The sequence below is a fragment of the Saccopteryx bilineata genome, chromosome 4 (assembly GCF_036850765.1).
Source record: "Saccopteryx bilineata isolate mSacBil1 chromosome 4, mSacBil1_pri_phased_curated, whole genome shotgun sequence".
NCBI classification, from domain to species: domain Eukaryota; kingdom Metazoa; phylum Chordata; class Mammalia; order Chiroptera; family Emballonuridae; genus Saccopteryx; species Saccopteryx bilineata.
The window spans coordinates 295,329,013-295,352,013 of record NC_089493.1 but is presented as its reverse complement, the minus strand read 5'-3'; the positions used below and the strand labels follow the sequence as shown (position 1 = coordinate 295,352,013).

The following is a 23,001-nucleotide window of genomic DNA, read 5'->3' as shown; positions in this document are numbered from 1 at the left end:
GAACAAAGAATGCAGTAGGCTCTCAAAACACACTCCTGTGTGCCAGTGACTATCACTGAGGTATCCTCCATCCTGAGACCCGCTTGGCCCCTGAAGCTTGTTGTGTGTAGCAGATGGAAACGGATCACTTCTCCGGTTGCCCTGGCTACTTGTTTGGGAGAATGGGGTCCTGGTGAGGAGAATGCCGAGGGTCACTGTCAATCAAATCACATAGAGACGGTGTGTTTGGGGGAAGTGAGTTTCTGCACAGTCAGTTGTTCTGAGCTCTGAGCCAGCCTTTCGAGACCACCTGGCTTGCAGGAGAAGCACCAGGCGGGAAAGTGGGTGGTGCCCTGGACAGCGCCCCAGGGAAGGAACGTGGCCATCAGCCAACAGCGGGTACAAGCGACCCCCCCCCCTTGGAAGAGGAGACCTCACAGATTCGAATATAGGAGATGCCAGTATATATTTTCAGCTTGTGTTGTTTTGTGGGTTTTTTTTAATTCAAAAATGGTGGCAGCAACTCAATTCAAACGAAGAGAGGCTTTCTGGGGCTGACATCCTGAGAAGTCCAAGGGGGCAGACCTGACTTTCAGCCTGGACGGAGCCAGAGGCTCAGATGACGTTAGGACGTTCACTGTGTCACCCTCCAGCTGGGCCTTGCTTCGTCTGTTCTAGCTGTCTTCCCGCAGTCTGGTGGCCCCCCACCCCCGGCGCCCCTAGACGTACATCCTGTCACCTGGGCAGTCCCCATGGAAGACGATGTCTTTCGCGATGGCACACCCAGCCTGCCGGAGCGGAGGCGCAGTGCCTTTGATGAGCCGGTACTGGGTCATGTGGCCCTTCTGAAAACAAGCACTGTGACCCACCGAGTAGGTGGGGGTCTTCCCACTGGCCAGGGCCGGCCCACACGACCTGGAGCCGGGAGTTAGGGTCAGCACTACCAACAACGTGGTATGACTGGAGAATCAGGGGAGGGAGGAGGGCGGGTCCTTCGGAGGAATGTGAGGAGGCCCTCGTGCGCCCCAGAGTAGGCACGCCGGAGCAGGCAGAAACCCCCGCTGTTCCTCACTCCCCCACCCGGGGCAGACGACGGGAGGGGGAGATCTGAATTGAACGGTGGGTCCCCTGACGTCTCAGGAAGCCGGTCGGACTTCTGTTGGTCTGAAGGCCGTCGGGCCCACCGTCTTGACCAGGCAGAGGTATTTTAAGGGAGGAGGAAAGTGTGTTGGCACTGGGTGTGATTCAGCGTGCTGGGAATGTGCAGGGCTCCCCGAAACATCTCGCTCTGCTCATCCACACAGATGACGTAAAAGAACGACAGTATAGCGCACACCCTTTCGGTTAAAGCTCCCGATGACCTCCTCCGCTTCACATCTCCTTGTCCTTTTTTCTTCACTTACTACCAGCCAGCAAAGCCTGTAATACACTGCTCACAAACATGAGGGGCTCAGGGAAGGGGTGGACCCTCCAGTCGTTCAGCCTTGTGTGTGGTGCGTTGTCACCAACGAGATCAGCGTGGGGTTTGCATCTCATTAGCATAATCCAACAAGTTTCTTTGACTTGTCGTTGGCTTGTCTGATGTTCTTGTTTAAAAAAAAAAAGAATGCTTCTTTTTTTTTTCATCGCTTTGTATTCATTTTGAAATAGCCCCTCATTTTTGTGAGCAGTCTATTTCTGTTGATAGGTTTGAACACTTGTCTTTCTCCATATACTGGACTTGAATCTGAGCGAGAACAGGCTGCTCGTTTATCTCGCTCGCGATACATGTGCCCAGCTCCAGGCGTAGGACCTGCCATGGAGGAGGTGTGCAACAAGTAGTTTTTGACCAGAAGGATCCAGGGGAACTCCTGGTTCTGTCTTAGGACTGGCCTGGGAGAGCTTGGAGCACTTGGACTGCAGTCACATTCTCTCTGCCATGGTTCCTCCTCTGTGATCCTCTGAGATACACACAGAAAGTAATTTTGTGAAAACTGTATCTTCCCATGGGCGAGAAGGGGTCCGTCGGTTACACACGTCCGTGCGTGCCAGGCTCCTGTGGACCCTCTGCGCTTCACACAGCGGCCTGTGGGTCTCTCTTCTCAGAGCTGGTCTGTGGCCCCCCTTCTTGTTTGGGTTTATTTGTTGTTGTTGTTTTGTATTTTTCTTTCTTTTTTTTTTTTTTTTTTTTTTTTTTTTCTTTTCTGAAACTGGAAACCGGGAGAGACAGTCAGACAGACTCCCGCATGCACCCGACCGGGATCCACCCGGCACGCCCACCAGGGGCAACGCTCTGCCCACCAGGGGCGACGCTCTGCCCACCAGGGGGCGATGCTCCGCCCATCCTGGGCGTCGCCATGTTGCGACCAGAGCCACTCTAGCGCCTGGGGCAGAGGCCACAGAGCCATCCCCAGCACCCGGGCTATCTTTGCTCCAATGGAGCCTCGGCTGCGGGAGGGGAAGAGAGAGACAGAGAGGAAAGCGCGGCGGAGGGGTGGAGAAGCAAATGGGCGCTTCTCCTGTGTGCCCTGGCTGGGAATCGAACCCGGGTCCTCCGCACGCTAGGCCAACGCTCTACTGCTGAGCCAACCGGCCAGGGCGTTTTGTATTTTTCTGAAGTGAGAAGCGGGGAGGCAGAGAGACAGACTCCCACATGCGCCCGACCGAGATCCACCTGGCACAACCACCAGGGGGCGATGCTCTGCCCATCTGGGACATTGTTCCGTTGCAACCAGAACCACTCTAGCGCCAGAGGCGGAGGCCACAGAGCCATCCTCAGCGCCTGGTCTGGCAACTGTCTTGATCTTCCTGCCACATTCTGAGCTATCGGAGGTTTATACTCACTTCTCTTCCCCTCCCCCCACAACACTGAGCCCCGTGTTCTGTAGAAAATGAGTGGCTGTTGGGTGGATTTAAAATCGATCACGTGTCTGAAGGTCCTAAGTTCTCGTGCTCGTCACAGTGACCTGAAACTGGACAACGTGATGCTGGACTCCGAGGGCCACATCAAGATCGCCGACTTCGGCATGTGCAAGGAGAACATCTGGGACGGGGCCACCACCAAGACCTTCTGCGGCACGCCGGACTACATCGCCCCCGAGGTGAGCGCTGGCTGGCGGGCGGGGGCCCCTCGCACCGCGGTCTCCCCGCTCCCCAGGCGGCTGGCCGCGGCACAGCTGGGGAGGGGGGCCCCTCGCACCGCGGTCTCCCCGCTCCCCAGGCGGCTGGCCGCGGCACAGCTGGGGAGGGGGGCCCCTCGCACCGCAATCTCCCCACTCCCCAGGCGGCTGGCCGCGGCACAGCTGGGGAGGGGGGCCCCTCGCACCGCGGTCTCCCCACTCCCCAGGCGGCTAGCCGCGGCACAGCTGGGGAGGGGGCCCCGGCTGGTCCTTCTCCTCCACTCAGAACCCTTCCTTTGAGATCACACATGCTAATGGACTTAGCACACATCCAGAAGCTCGGGCCCAAAATACATCAAGTTCTGGGAGAAAATTTAAATAAAACTATTCAGAACCATCCACCACACACACACACATCAGTAACATTCTTCGTCAAGCTGCTGTGACTCACGGCCATGTGATACCTCCTAATTGTGACGTTGACATGCTTGTTCAGAGGAGGGAGAAGAGAGAGGGAGGTCCCCTGGGCTGACAGGTGACACGGAATGTGTCCTAAGAGGAATGCGCTAGTTGTGCTGAATCCTGGGGGGGACTTGGCAGCCCCCCCACCCCTGGTGCCAAAGATACAAACGATAGGGGAGAGGTTTCATTCTAGAGTCCCCCTCTTCCCGAAAGAAGTGGTCAGCTGCAGAACGAGTTTCCCCGATGCGTCATGGTATAAAAAAATTTGTGCCAGAGGATAGTGCTCTTTTTTTTTTTTTGGATTGGTGCCCAGAAAGGTTACTTTCTGTGCCATCTGTTACTGGGCTCTTTAAGGAACGGAACTGAGAGGGTGGCACAGACTCTTGGAAATGGACATTCTAGAATTCCTTTTCTTGACTGTCACTGGATACAGAACAATGGTGACAGAAGGCCCCATGTAACTAAATAACTTGGCACAAAATTTAAAACTTGCATTCTTTTTTTTACCAAAGCAGGTCCTCTTCTAGGAGCCTAGTTTACAATGCCCGTGTACACATGTGCACGCACGTGTGTGCACACACACATACATGCACACATGGGTGGAAGGCTATGTATTCACAATTCTTTCTTCCCTGAAGCACTGCTGTTGGCAGACATCCTCTACCACTGCCAATCAAGGAATGGTTAGCTACCACGTCGATTCATGGTAGGAAATACTACCCAGCTTTTATGAAGCTCAGAGTTCAGCTGTGTGTATGGACTTGACCCGCGGCTGTTGGTCGGGGAATGGGCCCCAGACTGAATTATTTGTGGTGTGGAATACCACCAGGCAGCAGCTCAAAAGAGTGAGTTAGATATATATATATATATATATATATTATATATATATATATTATATATATATATATATATGAATAAATAAAGATCTTGGAGACATACAGCTAAGAGAGAAATTAAACCAAGGTACAGACTGGTGAACGTACCGGGATACCATTTGTGGGAAAGACACCGCACAGAACATTGTGAAGGTGACAGGTTGTATAGCACGGGCCACCACGGAGGTTAAGGGGACGGTGACGGGAAATCTAGCTCGATCGGTGTGCTGTTTACAGTTTTCACAGTGTAAATGTATTTGTGCATTACTGGGGGCATTAACAAGCCATCCTTGAGAAGGATTCATCCCTGTTTAGGACCCCATGGAGTTTCCCCCTACGTGGCAGACCCCGGTGTTTTGACAATTCGCTCGCCAGTCAGGACGGCAGAGAGAGTTTCTCCAGCCGCAGCCACCATGAGCTCAGTGACCCCTGGTTCTCAGCTCTGGCTGCACCTGACCGTCCCCTGAAGAGCTTCTAGACTGCAGGATGCCCGGGCATCATCCTGGGTCACCTGAGTTGGAGTCCCTGCGGGGTGGCACCGTGCCCGTGGCCGCCAGCCGCCTCTGGGTGCTTGCGAGGCTGGTGGGCGTGCCGAGAAGCCCGAGCTGTGTCCCGGGAAGCCTCCCGGACAGGGTCAGCCACAGGTCCTGCCTTCGTCCTGGCCTCGCCATCCCCCACTGACCTCACCGCCCTTGGCAAGCGCATTCACATCCTCAGGCTCCATTTTCCTTTGTAAAAAGGGTTAAGTCCTTAGGGTGCCCCAGGACCAAGTGAGACAGGAAGCTCTTTAAAAGTGTGAAAACACTTTCCACGAGAGGCGTCCATGCTCATAAAAGGCTTCCCCTGGGTCCTCCAGACAGTTCATTCTCCTCGTGGGTATTTCTGAATTTCTGATCCGAGTGAGCAAGCGGAGGAGGCTGGGGTGGGGGCAGGCGGCGTTCGAGAACAGTCCGGGTTCATTCGGTCTCGTGGACGGAGCCCAGCGAGCATGGCTGAGTCAGAGGACTGCTGAGTAATAGCAGACGCTTGGAGGGCTCCCACGCTGCAGGCACACACTTCTCTGCCCGCCCCACGAAACCCCGTGACGTCCCCTCGTGGCTCGGGAGACGAGGAAGCGGAGACAGAAGGAAGTGAGGTCACATCTTCCCAGGCCACACCACCGGGAGCGGCAGCTGGGGTCCAGAGTCAGGACGGTCGACCCTCGGACCTTGGGTGGCCTGTCACACCTTTGCCCTCTCACCTCTGAGCTCCTAAGATAGATACTTTTACATGCTACATCCTGAAATACCGAGGGTCACGGCAGTTCTGGATTTTGCCCTGCCCTAGCAATTTGCTAATAAGTATCACAAGCAATGAAAACTGTAGCATTGGATCTCCCCATTCTACTTCTGGGAATTTATCTTTTTTGGGGGGGGGAAGGAGGGAAATAATGTATCACTTTATTTGTGCACTTAAAATGTCCATAGAAACTTATAACGGAGTTCTGTAAAGCTGGAAGCACCCTCAGGGAAGAGGGAGGGGCTACCTTCCATGCCGTCTTCCATCTTAGGGTTCTATCTTAGAAAAATAATTGGACAAATGTCGAAATGTCTAGTTGTAAGGACCGGTCCTGCAGCATCAGAAGAAACCTCAATCCATTGGGAATTGATAAAATATAAATAGGTGTTGTATAGCCATTTAATGGGATGTTATATAAAGGTCAACCTGGTTATGTTGCTAGACTGATATTAACATGGGAATTTCAAGTGAATCAAGTACTTTATTCGCACCCCACGCATCAGACTGTTTATGTAAAACGCAGACACGCACGCAGAGTTTAATATGTATCAATAGAAGAGAGTCTAGACAGAAATAGACCAAATAGCAGTCGTCATTATTCTCTTGATAAAGAATTGTGGGCGATTTTCATTGTATTCTCCTGAACTTGTTGATACTTTAAAACAAATCGTAAAATACTAATAATTGCTATTACGTTTTTTCAACCTAAGGCTTTTTAAAAAATTTTGGTAAATAAAAAACAGGAAATCGACCATGTCTAAATGTACAGTTCAGTAGTGATATGTATCTTCACGTTGTATCAACGCTATTACTTTTATAACAATCAACGAAGGCAGGTTTTCTCCTTAAAAAGGTAGCAGTCAGTGTATTGAAAGTTTTTAAAATCACACACCATACTAAGCGGCTCAGAAAGGCCAGGTGACGACCCCAGGTGTGTCCCCACCTGCAGGGAGCTTTGTAAAGGACATCCTTGTTCCTGCGGGTGAGGAGACAGCCAGGGTGGACACCAGGCTCCCTGTCCACTGTTTCTAGACAGTGGCCAGCATCTGGGGCTGTAACGGTCCGTTGAATCTTCCACAAGAGGCAGGTGACAGGCAGAGAAAGCCCGTCCCTGTCCCCCTCCCGCCCCCCCCCCCCCGCCGTGCCCAGTGGTGGCCACTCTCCCTGTGCGGGGAGCCGCACTCCTCCCTGACGGACTGCCTTCTGTCTTCCAGATAATTGCTTACCAGCCCTACGGGAAGTCGGTGGACTGGTGGGCGTTCGGAGTGCTGCTCTACGAGATGCTGGCAGGGCAGGTAATTGAATTTTAAGCGATTTGCAGGGAACGTCTCCCCGCCACCCATCTGTGTGGTTTCTTTAGAGGAGAGCGTCAGCTTGATCGAGGCACCCCGCTCCTAAAGTCTGAACCTCTGGGGCTTCCTCGGGGCGACCCTGACCCGGGGGCCGTTTTCCTCATCTTCCCTGAGCTGGAAGCCCCGGAGGGCGGCCTCCCCGTGGGCACCAGGGAGGCAGGGCCTGCTGCTTGGGGGAGGGTCAGCAGGAGCCGTCCCCCACCCGCCTGGTCCTCTGTCCTGCAGGCGCCCTTCGAAGGGGAGGACGAGGACGAGCTCTTCCAGTCCATCATGGAACACAACGTGGCTTATCCCAAGTCCATGTCCAAGGAGGCGGTGGCCATCTGCAAAGGGGTGAGCGCGCTCCTCACACTCGGGCCGGGACCTCCACATGCGGGGGTGTGGGGGTGGGGTGCTTCAGGCCAGGCCCTGCTCTAGGCCGCACCCAGGGAGGAGGAGGAGGAGGAGGAGCAGGGGCTGAGCCCCACTCTCACCCCACTCGCCAAGCCCTGGCTCGGACCTGCTGCCTCCCAGGGAAAGGGGTCTTTGCCTAGAGAAGCCCGCCCGCCCAGGACAGCAGCTTGCTGGTGACCAGGCTGCAGCCCCCGGCCCGGCCCACACTGGGGGACACGGACTGGAGTGAAGGAGGCGGGAAGGGCATAGGCTGTGCCCGGGAGCTGGAACCCACAGGAAGGTGTGGGAGGGAGCGTGGTGGCACGGATCTGGCGCTGCCCCGTGTGTGCGTGCGTGTGTGTGTGTGTGTGTGCACGCATGTGTGTGTGCGCTCGCGTGCGTGTGTGTGTGTGTGTATGTGTGCACGCGTGTGTGTGGTTAATACTAAGAGTACGCGGCTTTTGTTTGCGAGAACTCTCAGGCGGTGTTGCTTCTGAGGGACTCTGTAGATGAGCTGACCCAAATTCAGTGACCTCCACCCCCAACACACACACGGTGGAGAGCACGCACGTTTGCGTGCAGCAGAGGCAAATCGCAGGGGTGAGGAAGGCGGGACACCCGTAGGGACAGCTTGTTGTGCGTCTGGGGCTCGGCCAGGACGCGCGCTCACCGGGACGGCGAGTCCCTGGGGCCAGTGGGCCTCACCTGGGGCTGCCGCCGGGGTGACCTCACGTGCTTCTGTGTTCTGAAAAGGCCCCCACGTGGCCTGAAAACCGCGTGCCTTTAGACAGGTTATCCAAATGGGGTGACTCCCGCACGGTGACGAGAGGGTGTCAGCCACACGGTGAGACCTCGGGGAATACGGCCCAGAAATGCCGCCCGCCCCGTCTGAAGGGCTCGCTTACTCTGGCGCGGTCCGGGGTGCGGGCGGGCCTCAGGCCGGAGCGCGGCTGGGCCTCCTCACGAGTTCCCAGCTGCGCCCCTGAATCGCGCAGGCCTGCGGGTCCTGCGTCCCGGGGTGTTGGCAGAGTTACCACTGCCCCACCCAGCCCTGCTCCTCCTGAGCCCTCGGGTGCCCGGCGAGCCGGCCGGCCGGCCAGGGGGAAGGAAAACAGGAGAGTCGGGCAGTGTGGCCCAGCCTCTCAGTCTGGAAGCCACTGGGTTAGACTGAAATTCCTACTCTAAGCCAATCACCTAAGCTTGGCGTCTCAGCTGCCTTAAGTGACCATGCAGACACCCTGGGGCAGCCCCAGGGAAACTCTCCTCCTCTAACACCTGCAAGTGCATTGGTTAGGAACAGTTTCTTCGAGGGGAGGGGGCGGGGCAGAGGATTGAGACCCGCTGGTGCGCCGGAGCTGAAGGGCCGCTTGTTGCAGAATGGAGTGGGTACAGGGCGGGGAGCCCAGGGGGGACCCCAGCACAGCACAGACCCTGTGCATTCCACGTGGGGACGGAGGGGGGCATGCTCTGAGCTTCCAGTTTGTGTGGTGGTCGCCAACGTTCAAAAATTGGGGTTTCCCGTACACTTGCAGCTTTCTGGTTTCTCTGAAAAAAGATGCAGCCTCGCCATCCTGACCCAACATCCCTGCGAAGCATCGGCCGGCCGGCTGGGAGGCCGGTGCCCCCTTCAGCTAGAGCGAGCCCTCTCCAGTCGCGAAAATCCCCGTCCGGCCCAGTTCTGCCTGGCTTCCAGTCCTGATGCTGGCACGATGAACCCTCTGACCACAGGGAAGCGGGCTGACCTCCTGGGTGCATCAGGGAAAGTGAGCCGTGGGACTGACAGCACACAGCCTCCGTGGTGGTCAAAGAAGTTAGGATATGTGAATCGCTCAGCCTAGAGCCCGGGGCTCTGCTCGCACACCCTTGAGCTATAACTATTCCTGTTAGGGACCCTGGCACGGCTGTGTGACCTGCCAGGCCCTTTTTGGCATTTAAATTTGCATCCCCTCCGTGGCAGGAGTTTTTGGATGGGGGAGGGGGCTTTGGAGATCAGGAGCCACCTTTGCAAATCTAGACCCTCTGCTTCCTGGGTGTGTGGGCTTGAGCGAGTTGCTGTCTTTGTATCTCTGGGGTGTTGTGTCTTTACCTCTAAAAAGGAAGCACGGTATTCATTGAACAGAGTGTGTGAGAGTGTGCAAGGACGGAGCAGAAGAGGAAGCTCCTTGGGTGGTGCCGGCACACAGTAGGTGCTCAGTGCGCGCTCGGGGCCTTCCCCGTCAGGCCACGCCTCCTCCCCACCCGGCCTGGACAGCTGGGGGCTCTAAGTGGGTCAGGGAGGAGAGGCGGTTTTCCAGGTCAGCTGCCTTCGGTTTCAGCTCCAATTAGCAGTTTTCCCCGGGAGAGAGCAGATTCCTCTTCGTGTGGGACCGTCACTGTCAGGGTTCACCGGGGTGACTTTCTGAAGACTGAGTTGAGTGGGCTGAGTCCAGGAGGGGCCCCTTTCTTCAAGGTGTGAGCCTCCACAGAAGGAAGGCATGGCTCCCGCCTCCTGAACGGCCGGCCCCAGGGGAGTCGTCCGGGAGGCCATCGGAAGCGTGGGAGCCCTGATGAGCTCCAGCTGTCTGCGTAGCTGCGGGCACGTGGCAGGAAGGCAGGACCCGGGCAGAGCCAGGCATTGGTGCTGGGTATTTCTGCACCGCCTTTCCTTGGCTTGGCATCCTTCTCCTTAACATGAAAAATGAGCCTGCCTTTTCCTACAGTCCCAATCCCGTGGAAAATGCTCTCTCTGTATCCATCCTATGAAAGACCCTATTTTCTGCCAAGGGGGTGGGGATGGGGGGGCCTGTATATATATTTGCTCCGATGGCCACTCCCACTGAGAACACACATCAGGCAGGGAGAAGCCCAACGGGCCACACCTCGGCATGCAGCACCAGCGGGGACGGACGGCGCAGGGCAGGGCTGCGAAGCCTTGGGTCCGGCCCACCTGCTCAAGGCCGGGCCTGGCTCTCTGCCGCTTCGCTCTGTTACTTGGGACAAAGAGCTACGTTCCTGGCCTCCGTCTCTTTGTCTGGAAGGTGAGGGTCACAGTTGCTAAGACCTTGAAGTGTTGTTGTGATGACGCCGACGGGCGGGCCGATGGCTGGGAAGCCGTGGGCTCAGAGCCTGCGCGGCGCGCAGACCAGGCGCGGGCGTGAGCGTTCGTGGTGGCGGGACCCGTGGCCACGACATCCCAGCCCTGTCTTCCCTTCCTCCTAATCCCGCACGGATATCAAGGCGTGGCTCAGCTTGCTCACCCTTCGTAGACCCTTCCTGACCAAGCTGAGCCCCAACTATCTCAGGGAAAAAAACCCAACGACTCTCATTTCTTTTAAAAGCCCAAATTTTGGAGTTAGGCAGAGAGATAGCCTCCGATCTCAGCTCTGCCACTCACACCGTCCCTGAGTCCTTGCTCGTTGCTTAAGCTCTGGATGAGTGTCCACTGCCTTGTCCTTCAAATGGGAAAAAAAAAACACCAAAATCACATCCGCAGCTCACGGGGCTATTGTCAGAATCAGGAAAGACCATGCCCCTCAAGAAAGAAGTAGCTTAGAACGTCAGGTGTCCAGTTCTTTTCCCGCGGCGGACGAGGCACAGAGGAGTCGTCCCAGTGTGGATGTGGGCGGTTTCTGATGGTAAACTACCTGCTGAGCAGGCGTCAGCCAGGCCGAATGTCCCCAGAGTAGGTGTGACTGGCTGGGTTCCTCCCTTCCCCGCGGTCAGCAAATCTTGGGTGAAAAAAAAATTTAAACTACAGGTTCTGACGTCGCCCGGGCTGCTCAGGGTCGGGTCAGCCCTGGGCAGCGTCTGGGACCTTGTCTGCCTCAGTCACTTCTGTTTCATCCCTTGATGCAACTCTCATGGGTTCTTTATTTTTTGGTTGTTTTTTTTCTTCTCCTCACCATTCCCCCTTTTCCACTCCGGGCGTTGGCTGCGTGCTGTTCTGAGGTGCAGATACATTTGAGCTGCTCTGGATCCGTTGACGAGAGGGGAGCCAGTCTGGTTGCCTCGTGGAGCATCTGTTCTTGTTCTGAAGCACAGGGCTCAGAGACCCCGAGATGCAGGGGTCTGATAATTAAGTAATTTACCTGGAACGTCAGGGCAACCTCGGTGGAGCCCGGTAGGTGGGTGATACCAGAGCAGGCCGCTGGCCAGGTTTTGCCTGTTTAATCAGCTTTCAGAAAGTAATGACTTGAAACGCGAGTCCGTCTGGGTAATCTTTTTCTTCTTCCGTTTTGTTATTTGCACAAGGGCTTTAACTGAGAAATGCAAATATTGTCCGAACGGATGTGGCCTTTGCCCGGGTTAGACTCCAGTTTCCTCGTGGTGGTGGGGACATGGGAGGATATTGAATCTGTTTTAATTAAATGCAGCCGTAATTGCCTAAGACTTCTCCTTAAGCCGGAATTCATCGTGTGACATTTCTGACTCGAAGTTTGGGGCTCGGATGAACCGTAGGGATCTTGCTCTGAGATGCGTGACCGCAGGTGTTATTGTCGGAACCTCTTATTATAACGCCCTGGCCGGGAAGTTATTGCTGGGATGAAAAGCAAAAAAAATTAAAAATTAGTTGGGAGGGGGGGAAGCTCTTTTTCTTTTTCAGAATCTTTTATTGCTTAATTATATACTGCTCACAAAAATGAGGGGATATTTCAAAAAGAATATGAAGCTATAAAATCCCTCATTTTTGTGAGCAAGATAGTTTACTTACATTCAGTACTTTTCTGTATTAGTTTGAGTTGGGACTCTTTTTTTTGTGACAGACAGGGAGAGGGACAGATAGGGACAGACAGACAGGAAGGGAGAGAGATGAGAAGCATTGCGTTCATTGATTGTTCACTGATTGATTTCTCAACGTGCCTTGACCAGGAGGCTACAACAGACCGAATGACCCCTTGCTCAAGCCAGCGACCTTGGGCTCAAGCTGGTGAGCCTTGCTCAAACCAGATGAGCCCACACTCAAGCTGGCGACCTCGGGGTCTCGAACCTGGGTCCTCCACGTCCCAGTCCGACGCTCTATCCACTGGGCCACCACCTGGTCAGGCGGTTGGGGGCTCTTGAACACACTCTCCTCCCTAGTTTATTAGAGGAGGACTTTTCTGCCTTCCACGTCCTCTTCTGAAGTGCATTAAATCAAACGTTTCTCTCTCTCTCTGCAAGCTGATGACCAAACACCCGGGCAAACGTCTGGGCTGCGGCCCCGAAGGTGAGCGGGACATCAAGGAGCACGCCTTCTTCCGGTATATCGACTGGGAGAAGCTGGAGCGCAAGGAGATTCAGCCCCCGTATAAGCCCAAGGCCGTAAGTAGACCAGCTCCCCTCCCCCGACCGCCGGCCACACTGTGCGCCACGCGCCCTCCCCCGGCCCCTCGCTGCGCCCTCCCTGCGCTGGGAGGGGTGGGCGTGGACGTGGACGCAGCCGCTGGGCTTGCTCGCATTTCAGCACAAAGTCACTGCAACCAAAAAGAAAAAAAATGTAGATTTCCTCCATGCAGCCTGGCGGCTCGCAATGTGGGAAAGACGATAACTATTGAGTTTTTGTTTTCATCAATTCAATTACTGTCACTGTCTTTGCTGGAGGCTTTCGGGCATTGGTTCTTTGGCGAGCGGCATTCAGACCCACTTTCAGACGGGAGGAGGGGCCTGGGGGGGGCAGGGCCGGGGGGGGGGGTATCTAATTCGGCCCCTTGTTCTTTTCTTGGTTCCACGGTATCATTTTCTCTTCAGACTGACATTGAAAAGGTCATGTTGTTTTGTCTCGACAGTATTTAAATTTAATTCTGAAACGCACACTGTCTCGGGCAGTCCATGGGAGGCCCCCCCCCCGCTGCCCCCGAAGGGAGAGGAAAGGAAGCAGGAGCTGACTGGCTCACGGACCCCCCCGGGGGCTCTGGGTGCAGCTAGGACGTGGAGATGACTTCCGTGACGGGGGAGAGTCTCGTCTTCCCACCACCGTGCACGCACGAGGGTGTCCCGTCCCCAGAGACTCATCAGGGAGACGAGGCAGCACCGGAATTAATCAGATCGGTGATGCCGCTGCGGGGGGGGGTATGGCTTTGTTAGATTAAGTAGAGCGGAGACCCGGTGACTTCACCGCGGGTTGGAAAACTGCCGACTGAGGCTGAAAGGGGACCGTAACTATTGTCACAGAAGCGGGGAAATGACCATGGGAATGCTACGAATTTTATTATTATTATTAATCATTCCTATTATCAATTTCTGGGCCACTCCCTGTGTGCCAGGCACCATAGGAAGCGTGTCACATGTAACACGACGACCTGTTTGTTACTTCTTATAATGGGAGAAGAAATGGAGGCCCTGACCGCTTGAATGCTCCGTCCCCTGTCCCTCAGCCAGCGTGGGATGGAGGCAGGATTCAGACAGCCTGACCTCGTCAGAGGCACCGGGATGCCTGGGGCCAGGGGCAGGTGGGCTAAGAAAGCCCCCCAGGGGGAGTCGTCACCCCCCCCCCTCCTGTGCATCCTGAGTAATTAGAACATAGCATTCCCGGTGAGTCCTGTTTCTCTGTGCACGCTTCCTGGTCCTGGGACGCAGGTCCCCTAGGCAGCCTGTGTCTCTGTGTGTGGTCCTTCTAATTGCCGTAAACATACATGGAGAGCAGGTCAGCTTCCCAGAGCCATGATCCCCGGGTCCCGCTCTGTCACCCAAAGCCTCTTCCTCTGTCGCGGGTCCTCCACCCAGACATTGGCAGATGCTGGTTAATGCTCCCTCGGTGGCACGGTGATTTCCGGGCTAAACGCTGCCTCCCCCCACCACCACCACGCATACACACACACACACCTGCTCGCGTGTCCCGTATGACATCACCTCTCGGTGCCCCCAGGTGACCCACGCCTCTCTGAAATGCAGACACCCGCTGGAGCTCAATGTCCCGAGTGGTGTCTGACTCTCAGTGAACGCCGCGGGTCCAGCGAACAATCTCGATTATCCTGGAGACGGTGAGCTTGGAGGAGCCAGGTGCCCTCTTGGCTCCCGGGTCTCGTCATCTGTCACCCCATGATAGTAACTGTTTCTCACGGGAGGACCGCTGTGCGAGTAAAGCGCTCAGGGTGTGTGCCCGCCACAGGCCAGTGGGCAGTGACCGTTGTCCGCGACGTCACACCTCTTGTCAGAGTCTCAGGTGCAGCGTCTGTGAGGGGACGCAGTGTCGAGCCCCTGCCGATGCTGTTCCTTCAGGTAATCAATGTCCTTGTGTGTGGCTGGGGGTGGGGAGGGGACCCTGTACATCACACAGGCCGTCACGTCCCTTGTATTCAACTATCTGGAAAGAGATCAGAATCTAGGAGAGAAGAATGGGTGGGTGGTGCGTTCAGGAAACTCGGAGGCTGGACCCGCCGCTCAGTGGGGTTCTGTGGGGCCGTTCATCCGGCGTCAAAGCGCGGGTCACCCTCCTTATCTGGACAGACAGGAAGACGCAGGTGTTGTCGTCCCACCAGCTTTTGGAACCCCGTAGCATTTGGGGTTCAGGCTTTGGTCGTAGGACAACAGCTTTCAAAGCGTGGTCGCCTAGGAGACCAGAGGCTCACCTGGGACATCAGAGGCTCCGAGGGCGGGCCCTCCGTGGGACCTGGTGCCTGATGCAGGCCGAGGGTCACTGCCGTGGGACACCAGGGATGTGGGAAGCTGAGGCGGGGGTGGGGGTGCTAGGCAGAGGCCAGAAGGGTGTGGCCAGGAGAAAAACCTCTTGAAGGGGAAGACACCGGTTCTTGCCCAGTCTGGGTGCGGGCTGGCGGCCATCAGGAGGAGGTCATAGACTCAGACACTGCAGAGCTGCGGCGGGTCATGAAGATGAGGACTGGGGCTGGCATGAGCAGAGGCCAAGCCGCAGGGCGGACAAGCTCTCCGGGAGGCTCGGCAGGTGTTTATGCCCAGCCGGACAGCTGGAAGCGTCTGTCAGCCGGCCACCCCTCGGGATTGTCGTCTTGTCTATTGCCCAGGATAGTACCAGCTGCCTTGGCCCGAGCACCCTCCGTGAGCCAGGGGCTGGGCCCCCGCCAGCTTTGCCGTGCGTGCCGGGGGAGGCAGGCACCGCATGGCTACGTCCTCATTCAGGGTTTTTATGTGAAATCTCATTATTTTTTGATAGATTGGCAACACTTTTTTTTTTTTTTTTAAAGATGAAACACAGTGCCGGCAAATCAAACACCCCTGAGCCCTAGGTGGCCACGGACTGTCCGTTCTGTAACCTCTGGGGTCGTGATCGCTCCACGTCAGGTTGACATTCAGCCAGTGCCACTCGTTCTGGTTGTTTGCAGCCAGAACCCGTTCTCATGGGTTGGACCTCCTGACCGCTCCCGCTGAGCAGTAATGACGATGAAAGGTGTAGCCTGGTGTCTGGCGCACGGAAAGCGCTTAGGAAAGAGGTCGCTCGCTGTTCTTCTGGATGACGAAAAAGATTAGAATAATTAGTAATGGTCAGCAGGTCCCTGCGCTGTGGTGCCTTGGGTAGATATGGTAGTTTTCAACTGGCCGGTGTCTTGAATTCCCCGGCAGGCGTTTAAACAAATAACTTTGAAAGTGCCGTGACCGGACTGGGCCATCGACTCTGAGGATGTTCTCCCACCGGCTCTCGGGGGCAGCAAGCACTGCCCTCACTGTCCTCAGACTCAGTTAGGAATCACGGTCACGAACACGCCGCCCACTCGCTTGATGCCACCTGATGAGCGTGTGGCTTTCCCAGGGCGGAGGCCAGCCTGGGAGCCCCCCACCCTTCAGGGTTTCCCAGCGCCCCTTCCCCCAGGGCCGGTGCCTGTGGGGTCCTGCGTGCCTCCTGGGAGGTGAAAACACAGGCTTGGATCTATTGGTGGCCCCGACTCATGTGTGCCACTAGGTAGACTGTGGCACGTGGGCACCCACAGAGGAGTCTATTCAAACACCAGCGACGGGTGCTCTTATTGCAAGTCGTGAACATAACTTCAGATGGGGTTTTTGTTTGTTTTTTTTTTTGTATTTTTCTGAAGCTGGAAACGGGGAGAGACAGTCCAACAGACTCCCGCATGCGCCCGACCAGGATCCACCTGGCACGCCCACCAGGGGCGACGCTCTGCCCACCAGGGGGCGATGCTCTGCCCCTCCGGGGCACCACTCTGCCGTGACCAGAGCCACTCCAGCGCCTGGGGCAGAGGCCAAGGAGCCATCCCCAGCGCCCGGGCCATCTTTGCTCCAATGGAGCCTCGGCTGCAGGAGGGGAAGAGAGACAGAGAGGAAAGAGGGGGTGGGGGGTGGAGAAGCAAATGGGCGCTTCTCCTGTGTGCCTTGGCCGGGAATCGAACCCGGGTCCCCCGCACGCCAGGCCGATGCTCTACCGCTGAGCCAACCGGCCAGGGCTCAGATGGGGTTTTTAAAGCCGCCCTGGTGGCCTGGCATCTTTGGGGTGACACGGGGCTGTTCCCAGAGGGTCCCCAGAAATGGCTGGAATCCACTGGCGTTGCTGTGTGATCTCAGAGCACGGGGGACGGTTTTCACGTGCGTCCTGCGTTCACTCTCGCTTCAGGCCTTTCTCACCCCACCTCCGGCTCTCTGCCGCCCCCTGGAATACTCTCTGTTGCTCCTTAGCAGAGGTGGCTTTTGGGGACTTCCACAGTCCAGCCCCACCCTGAGTTCAGCTTTTTTTTTTGTATTTTTCTAAAGTGAGAAGCAGGGAGGAAGAGAGACAGACTCCCGCATGTGCCTGACGGGGATCCACTCGGCATGTCCATTAGGAGGCGATGCGCTGCCCATCTGGGGTGTTGCTCTGTTGCAACCAGAGCCATTCTAGTGCCTGAGGCAGAGGCCACAGAGCCATCCTCAGCGCCCGGGCCAACTTTGCTCCAATGGAGCCTTGGCTGCGGGAGGGGAAGAGAGAGACAGAGAGAAAGGAGAGGGGGAAGGGTGGAGAAGCAGATGGGTGCTTCTCCTGTGTGCCCTGACCGGAAATCGAACCTGGGACTTCCACATGCAAGGCTGACACTCTACCACTGAGCCCACCAGCCAGGGCCAACTTCAGCCTCTGACCAGAACCAGCCTCTCTCAGTTCCTGCAGTGTGTTGCCTTTCCCTTCTGACATCGTCCATGTAGTCCCCCCGCCTCGCCCCGTTGTAGGGCAGGGCACAGCGGTGCAGTGGGTGGTGCTTCCTCCTGTTAGCATCTGTTACATGGTGCTGTGGGAGGTTCTGGGTGCCGAGGGCTGTCACCGCAGACTTCCTGTGGCTGGGCTGTGCCATCCGTCATCCTGGGCTCCCTGAGGTCGTACCGAGGGGGAGCGTGTCTCATCGGAGAACCTGGAGGGGGGTACCGTGTGACCTCACATGACAACATATGCTGGTGTGTGCAGTGTGTGTGCATCAGGAAGCCCAGCGGAGATTTTGATGACATCACGTAGTGTTTATAAAGTGCCTTCGTGAGGAAGTCCAGGAGAGTCTTAACACGGACGGCAGGGCTCCCTGTGAGAACGAGGCCGGAGCAGCCCTGGGGCTCCAGGGTCCAGCGCCCGCCAGGACCAGTCTGCCCGGCTGGCACAGATGTGGCAAACTGAAGGCTGAGAGGGGAGGCAGGAGGCAGCGACAGGGAGGCCGGCTTCCTCACCGTCTGCGGAGTCTGAAACGCCAGGGTGTGTGCACCGCCGCGCCCCGTGGGGAAACGGGCCCTGTGTGGTTCTGCAGTGCGACCACTGGGATCACCAGTCCCCTCTGGGCAGCGGCCGCGGAGGACAGCTCGAGGGGCAGCAGACGTGGAGAAGAGCCCTGTCCCTACCTCCTGTCGTCACGGGCAGCCGCACGGCCATCCCAGCGTGATGAGCGCACCTCCCTGTCCCCTCCCAGCCTGGCCGTCGGACCTCACGCCCGACCCCCCCACACGACAGACCCCGACCCCCCCCACGACAGACCGAGCCCCTCGCTCCCGCTCGTGTGGCCAGCCCCCACCTTCATCTCTGACCCCCTAGGAGTCTGAGGTGTCTGCCCGGCAGGAAAGCCTCAGATTCCCACCGCAGATGAGGCCGGGCCCTGTCCCCACCCTGCTGTGTTCCAGCCTGTTCCAGCCGTCCGCCGAATGCCTTTCCAACGCGCCGCACCCAGCGTCCGATCTCAGAGTGGAGCACACCGTACCCTCCGGGGCGTGGAGGCTGCGTGGTTGCAGGAACCAGAGCAGCTGGCGGAGCTTGGTTTCCCGGTAATTCTGTCATCAGAAAACACTGTTCGTGCCGCGGAGGTCAAAGGCGTCAAGCGCTGCTTTAATGAGCCGCACTTCTGCCCGGGTGACATTCTCCTCCAAACACAGCTGCCCTTTTACACCGTGTGAGTGTCTCCGCGTGCGGTGGAGGTGCTGACATTTCTGAATTGAAACCACCACCGTGTGACCTTTGTTTTGTTGGCTATTAGAACCCAAGTGCCAGGCTTCAGAAAGGAGCCTCTCTCGTACTTTCCTGGGACTGATTGCAGGAGAAGAGAACCCGGCTGCCCCAAAGGGCCGAAGGCTCAAGAGGGCAAGGCGTTCTGGGGAAACTGGGATTTGGAACAATTCTCATAAAACCTGCTATTCAAATACAGCGGAAGAAATCCTGGGCCCGCGTCTGTGCTGGGCACGGGTGGTACGTGCCTTCCAGCCCTTGCCTCGCTTATTGTCACAGCTCCGTGAGGCCGGTGTCCTTGTCACCACATTGTGGGGGAGGGCCCGGAGCTGGGGAAGGCGAGGAGTTTTGCAAAGGAGCAGCGGCAGCAAGCAGGTGGCAGAGCCGGGAGGGGAACCTGCCCGGGTCTGGGTCCGTGGGAAGATTATTCGGAGCGGTTGGGGTCCCCTTGAAGGTGTCGATGACCCTCATGCCAGCGAGCTCAGATCATACCAGCCAGTGGTGTCTGTTACACGACAGAAAAAGACCAAGTATTCTGGCAATTCTAATGATTTTAAATTTATTTAAAAATATCTGTCCCAAACACATAGCCTGTTTCACAGCTCATACAACCAACCCTCCAGCGGGCGTTGAGAAGACGCCGGCCCCACCTGTTCCTGAAGGGCTGAGGTTCCGAGGCTGACAGAGGCAGCAGACACTGAGCAGCCTCCGAATGCACGCAGGCAGGGCCGGGCCGGGCCGCAGGGAAGTGAGAGGCTTGAGACAGGCTCGTTAAGGAGGAGACGTTCTCCCCCTCCCCCACGCAGCGCGGTGTGTTCCTTCTGTGATCCAGAGCGTGGGGTTTGCAGAGATCTTAATCAAAGTGTTCGGCTGTGTTCTTTGCACACTGACTAACAAGTAGCCCGGAGCTGGTTCGGACACGGAGCCGGGGGGAGTCTGCCGGCATGGACCGCTCCCCACCCACCCCCCGCCCCCGCTCGCGGAGGAGCCCCACCGAAACTGCAGCCCTCACAGGGCCCTCCCTTGGGATGGTCAGAAGTGACAGGTTTCTGGGGCCACGGACGCTCCTCCGTCCCTTGCCAGGGGGTGCCTGACTGGGAGGCGTCTCCCGACACCGAAGTCAAAATTTTTTTTTTTTTTTTTCTGAAGCTGGAAATGGGGAGAGACAGTCAGACAGACTCCCGCAAGCGCCCGACAGGGATCCACCCGGCACGCCCACCAGGGGGCGATGCTCTGCCCCTCTGGGGCGTCGTTCTGTTGCGACCAGAGCCACTCCAGCGCCTGGGGCAGAGGCCCAGGAGCCATCCCCAGCGCCTGGGCCATCTTTGCTCCAATGGAGCCTTGGCTGCGGGAGGGGAAGAGAGAGACAGAGAGGAAGGAGGGGGGGAGGGGTAGAGAAGCAAATGGGCACTTCTCCTATGTGCCCTGGCCGGGAATCGAACCCGGGTTCCCCGCACGCCAGGCCGACACTCTACTGCTGAGCCAGCCGGCCAGGGCCGAAGTCAAAATTTTTGAATTGAGCCAGTTGACGGGAAGGTCACGTGCCCGGGAGAAGCATGAAACTCTCAGCATGCGTGTCGAGCCGTCGCCACGGAAGCATGTCGTAGACGTGGAGACTCGGAAGATGCCGGAGGAGGGGAGCTCAGCTCCTGGGCGGCCTGCGTGACTTGCACAGGGAGTGCAGGGAGGCCGGGGCAAGAGGACAGACGCTCTACTGAGTGGGTGCCGGCTTTGTGAGCAACGCCAGGAACGGGGAGACAGACCAGGCCTGTGCTCCCTGAAGGGGCTCGATTCTGCTCGAGACCAGAGCCCGCTGTTTCCCGGACCTCGCGACCCCCCCCACGGAACAGACGCTGTGAGTCTCTCCTCCGTGCCCTGAGGGAAATGGTCTCAGTGAGGCGAGGCGGCTTGCCCCCCCCCGTCACACCCCCGGGGAAGTCGGAGGGCCAGTGTAACTCCAACCCCTGTGTCCTCACCCCCAACGCCCTCGTCTGGGCCTTGGCGATGTTTCTCCTCGCGGCTCCTGCCCTCGGCTGCGCAGAGACAGGGTTCCAGCCGCTCTCGGTCGCTCCTGAGTGGAAATGCTTCCGTGGGTGACGGGGCTCAGCTGAGTGGACAGTTATGACGTTGGCTCCATGGGGTCTGCCGCCGTCCACCCAGCCCGGTTGGTGGTTCTTGTCCCGGTGTCCGCTGGAAAGCGGTGGGCCGAGCAGTGGAGAGCGTGGGGGGAGAGGAGCGGAGGGACCCCAGGAGACAGTGAGGGTGTGGACCGGGTCAGACGCACCCAGGGTCCCAGCTGCAGCTGTGTGTGCTGCTCAGCAGCTGAGTGAGGACGGGCAAGCAGCCTGCGCCCTCTGAGCCTCCACAGCTGCAGGCTCCCCTGGTCAGAGGTCCGGTCTCCCTGGTCAGAGGTCAGGTATCCCCGGTCTCTGCTGAGAGCCCGTCACAAGGGAAACAAAGGCTCACGGGTGCCCGGGGTGGGTGGCTCCCAGCACTGGCACAGTCACCTTGACTTCTGTGGCCACCGCCTTCTCTCTGGTGGACCCCCACCACGTCGGACTTCCCCGCCCACCCTGCTCCGCCCCCCCCCCCCGTCTCCTCTGCGCATGGCCTCTGTCTGGTCCGTGCCCACGGCTTCTCTCTCTCTGTTACCCACGGCTCTTCTGGTTGCAGATAGGAACATGACTCAAGCTGGCATCGCAGAACGACAAAATCTCTGGAAATACTGTTACGGCTGGAGTCAGGGTCTCAGCACTGATGAAAGGCATCGTGTCTCTGGAGCCCTGGGGTGGCCCGCCTCTGTGCTGACTTCATTCTTCATTCTATCGGGCTTTCTAGGCACCCAGCGGCTCCCGACGGACGTCCATGATCCTGGCAACTTCTTCCAAAATAAGAACCCCCTCTCCCTCCATTTCTCAGCAGCCCGGAACGCAAGCTCACGGGGAGACACTGGGCCAGGGGGTGTCATCCCTAAAGCACTCACTATAGCCGGGCGGGGAGGGGGCGAGTGGGCTGACCGGCAGGCCGGGGCCACCTGACGAGGGACTAGTCCTCCTGTGACCCAGACCAGACGTCTCGAGAGGGGAGAAGTGGATGCTCGGAGCAAAGGAAGCACGCATCGCTAGAGAAAGACGAGTGCCTTGCCGGGCGGGCCAGACCGGCGGGTGTCCACTCTGACTCTCTCCTGGTTCTTCCTCCTCCACCCTGACGCTTGCTCCACCTGCCTCAGTGTCAGCGTCCCTTCCCTCGACACGCGCTCCCTCCTTCCGGCCACGGGGGCCGCTGCCCTGTCTGGTCCTGCACGCTTTTGAGAGAGCTGCCCGGTTCCTGCCATCTCCCCTCGATCGTATGCTGTTCTGTCCTCCGCCTGGAGAGGTCCAGCTTCTTCTCCCCACCGTGCTGTTGGGATTTCTGACGTCGAGGCAGCAGTAACCTCAGGATGGCCTCCTCTCGTAGACGTTGCCTTCGCGTTTTCTTTTATATTTTTATTTTTGTGTAACAGAGACAGAGAGAGAGAAGAGAAAGGGACAGAGATCTATAGGGACAGACAGGCAGGAAGGGAGAGAGATGAGAAGCATCAATTCTTCATTGCGGCTCCTTAGTTGTTCATTGATTGCTTTCTCATATGTGCCTTGACCACGGGGCCACAGCAGAGCGAGTGACCCTTTGCTCGAGCCAGCGACCTTGAGTTCAAGCTGGTGAGCCGTGCCCTCTTTCCACCTCCGTGACTTCCCTGGGCTCTCTCCTTCCTCCTTCAAAGAGGCAGCCCCCTTCCTTCTTGTCCCACGTAGCTCAGGTGTCACCGCCGGGAAGTCCCCCTGGCCCTCCTTCCGTCCCGTGCCTCTGTGCTCAGTGGCAGCGGTTGTCCCAGGGTACCACACCACGGCCTGTGTGCGTGCGTCTGCCCCCTCTGCTCGACTATGAGCTCTGCGATCATGAGGCCTGCCCCCCCCCCATGGGTCACTGCATTTCTGATGCTTGGCACGCGGCCGGGCAGAGGGTGCCCCGGACCTCAACGTCAGCCTACCGCCCCATCCCCCTGAGCTGCACACGAGGGCAACCGCTGGGGAGACTGGAGCGGTTTCAACTGAGAGGAGGCCCATGAAACAGCCTCAGACAGACCTTAGTGATTTGGCCGAATATTCCCATCCTCTTTTTCTGTTTGCCCTCTTTCTCCCAGGGCAATGACTCCTTCATTTCAAATAGCTCTATTTCTTGGCCCTGGCCAGCTGGCTCAGCGGTAGAGCATCAGCCCGGCA

At 57.5% G+C, this 23,001-nt stretch overlaps 1 protein-coding gene across 2 annotated transcripts in view; it reads left to right on the top strand.

The window, feature by feature from the left end:
- The window catches only part of PRKCB (protein kinase C beta), a 318,005-nt gene that overhangs the window by 279,803 nt on the left and 15,201 nt on the right, over positions 1-23,001 (top strand). For both annotated transcript variants that reach the window (XM_066275842.1, XM_066275841.1), the window contains exons 13-16: positions 2,921-3,059; positions 6,907-6,987; positions 7,270-7,377; positions 12,556-12,696. In XM_066275842.1, coding sequence (XP_066131939.1) covers positions 2,921-3,059; positions 6,907-6,987; positions 7,270-7,377; positions 12,556-12,696 — 469 coding nt within the window. The remainder of the gene's footprint in view (positions 1-2,920; positions 3,060-6,906; positions 6,988-7,269; positions 7,378-12,555; positions 12,697-23,001) is intronic.